This window comes from Oxyura jamaicensis, chromosome 2 (assembly GCF_011077185.1).
Source record: "Oxyura jamaicensis isolate SHBP4307 breed ruddy duck chromosome 2, BPBGC_Ojam_1.0, whole genome shotgun sequence".
NCBI lineage: Eukaryota > Metazoa > Chordata > Aves > Anseriformes > Anatidae > Oxyura > Oxyura jamaicensis.
In genome coordinates, this window is record NC_048894.1 from 31,157,071 (window position 1) to 31,159,778 (window position 2,708).

At 40.2% G+C, this 2,708-nt stretch overlaps 1 protein-coding gene across 1 annotated transcript in view; it reads right to left on the reverse strand.

The window, feature by feature from the left end:
- AGR2 (anterior gradient 2, protein disulphide isomerase family member) overlaps window positions 1–2,708 on the reverse strand; it is a 5,142-nt gene continuing 2,434 nt past the window's right edge. The window contains exons 5-8 of the mRNA XM_035319635.1: window positions 2,069–2,142; window positions 1,612–1,675; window positions 567–650; window positions 1–321 (exon numbers count right to left, since the gene is read on the reverse strand). Of these exons, the coding sequence (XP_035175526.1) occupies window positions 272–321; window positions 567–650; window positions 1,612–1,675; window positions 2,069–2,142 (272 nt within the window). The 3' untranslated portion in view covers window positions 1–271. The remainder of the gene's footprint in view (window positions 322–566; window positions 651–1,611; window positions 1,676–2,068; window positions 2,143–2,708) is intronic.

Consider the following 2,708-nt stretch of genomic DNA (forward strand, 5'->3'; position numbering starts at 1 on the left):
TGTTTGTATGTAAACACTTGAAATAGATTTATTAAAAAAATCATTTGTACAGTTGGATCATACAGTATTCTGTACGCCTTAAATTAAAAGACTCCAGCCTTTAAAAATGCTGCCCAGTACAAAAGTGCTAACATAAAACTAGTGTTTATGTGTATAAACCAGCACTATACATCACTAAACATCACCCTAAATAGTCTCTTCACCAGCGTCAATGAGTGGAGAAGAGAGGGAAGATCAGACTTTGTGGTCTTTAAGGGCTTCCTTCTTCCCCTTACAGCTCAGTCTTCAGCAGCTTCAGTGCTTTCTGCATGTTTGAATACACTAGAAATGAAATATTCATACGTGTTATTTTTTTGTTGCAACTTTTTCACAAGAAAGTATTTTCAGTGTTTGTACCTGGGCAGGTTATCGTGCCAAGCTAAGCCATGCGGTTATACCCTTCCCAAACCTTCCCTTAGCTTATGTTGGGTAACTGTCCTTCAGCCAGCACTGACAGCAAGTGTGTCACGTCTGGCTTTACTCCTTGCCAAGGGAAAATGGGGCTGCTTTGAGAACACACTACTTACACAATGAAATGTCAGAGGGCTCATATGCATAGAGACGGTTTGAGTATCTCCCAGTAATATCGGCTCTCACAGTCAGGGAAGGATCTGGAAAAAAAGGACAAGGAAGGTTGCAGAGCGCAGGATTAACCCTCGAGCAGAAGGAAGCAAACCTTTCTGCAGTTCTGGTTGCTTCCTAAGCGTTTCTGCAAGACAAGTCTGCTCCCACCAACAACCAACAGGTCTGTTCTGCGGAGGTAACTGCAGTTCTGGTGTTGAGATGTGCTTGCAGGTTTGCTGGGGAGGTGATCAGTTTGATTCTGATCCTTGCTGATCAGCCTGAGACACTGTGTCACTGCATAGTATGGGAATTAGCTCGACCAGCTGAGGGTGCTTTCAGGCTACGAATGTTAAGAAAGAAGTAATGAAGGCAGTTGTTTTGGTCTGATGAAAATGGTCATCACGACCTAGATTTGTGCAGATATGCTAATGGTATGTGTATATAAGTATAGGAGGTTGTGTATCTCTCCTGGGAGAGGGAATTGCTGTTTGCATGCATGGCCACTGATAAGTCTCCAAAATACAAATGCTTGTGAGGGACTGGTGCGACGTGCTGGAGTCAGAGCTGTGGACTGGGCCTAGAAACCAGCCCCTGAAGCAGCTGGCATCACTGCTCTTGCTGTGATGTCTGAGACTGTGTCTGAGATGAAATCACAGAGGAGGAATTCTGCACCTATGGCAGTGCTGATGGCACGGCTGAGGCTGCTTTGCAATTTAATCCACTTTAGAGAGTGGCAGCTTCAGGGGTGTGCTCCCTGATCTTCAGAGCCAGACCAGGGGTAGGCTTTTCCTTTTCCATCTCCGCTGTTATCCTGCTACCCTATGTGCACCTAGCCCAGAAAGATGCTCTTGCTCAGCTATTTATTTATTGATTTATTTATTTTGATTTTCTTTTCTTATGTGCACCAAAACCAATGTGGAATTCTGTGTTTGTCATGGAATAAAATCCTGCTAATAAGCCTGAGGGTTTGAGATTCATGGCAGGGCCTTTGGTCCGAGATGTACTCACCAATGAACAAAATCCGAGGGACGTACTGGCCGTCAGGTGCCAGGTTCTTGTCTGTGGTTTCATACTTAAAGAAAACAGATGAGGTTCCCGGTCAAGATTGCAAGAGGGCATGTTATGTGATTCTTTCCTTTATACTCAGTGCTATCAAATACAGGTTAAGCAATGCATTTCACACGTTTAATAAATCCACTGCCTGGGTTACAACCTTTAACCAGCTAGAGCTGTATATTGCTCATAACATTTAATGATATTATTACACTAAACTTTAAATTCCTTTATATTTTGTCGGTTTGATACCTGAAGATGAAAGAGCTTTATTACTAAATCTATTACACTCCAGCACTGGCTGTTTTTCCTAGCCAGTCCTGGCTATAAAACTGCCTAGTTATAGCTAGGGAAGCCAAAATTGGAAATAAAACTTTGTTGCTTTCACTTGAAGTGTAACTAGGAAACTTACCACGAGGTTCAGGAGAATGAATTTTTCAGCCAGTTTCTGTATTTCTTTATGTTCAGCAAAGACCTTCTTGAGTGCTAGAGTGAAAGCAATGAGAAATGATAGTTAATTAAAAAAAAAGCCCCTGAAATAGTCCTAGGGAAAAAAAAAAAAAAAAAGATAGCTAATCAAACCCTGTCAGCCTAGTTACATTTAGTCCCTGGCTAAATCAGTAACAATGATATTGAGAGCTGAATAATTTTTGAATAATTTTTTTTTCTAATAAATAACTGTTTTTCACTACTCCTGGTGTTGCTATTATTTTGGCCGATTGTTACACAAACCAAACCAGAATTGTCACAGGTCAAAACCTGCTGACCTGTAATCATTCGTGTATCTAGTCTGTATTGTGCAATACAGAATTATCATTTTTATTTTATTTCTGCACTTCTGAAAATGCCTGTGTGTGACAGTGACATGCCCAATGCTCCCTGTGCATGTGCAGGTTGGCATTTGGCTACAGCTTACCCAGCAAGCAGAGTTTTATTTTTATTGTTACTTTTTTAAACAGCATTTATCCCCAAACTTAAACCCAACTTTTATTTTATTTTATTTTATTTTATTTTATTTTATTTTATTTTATTTTATTTTATTTTATTTTATT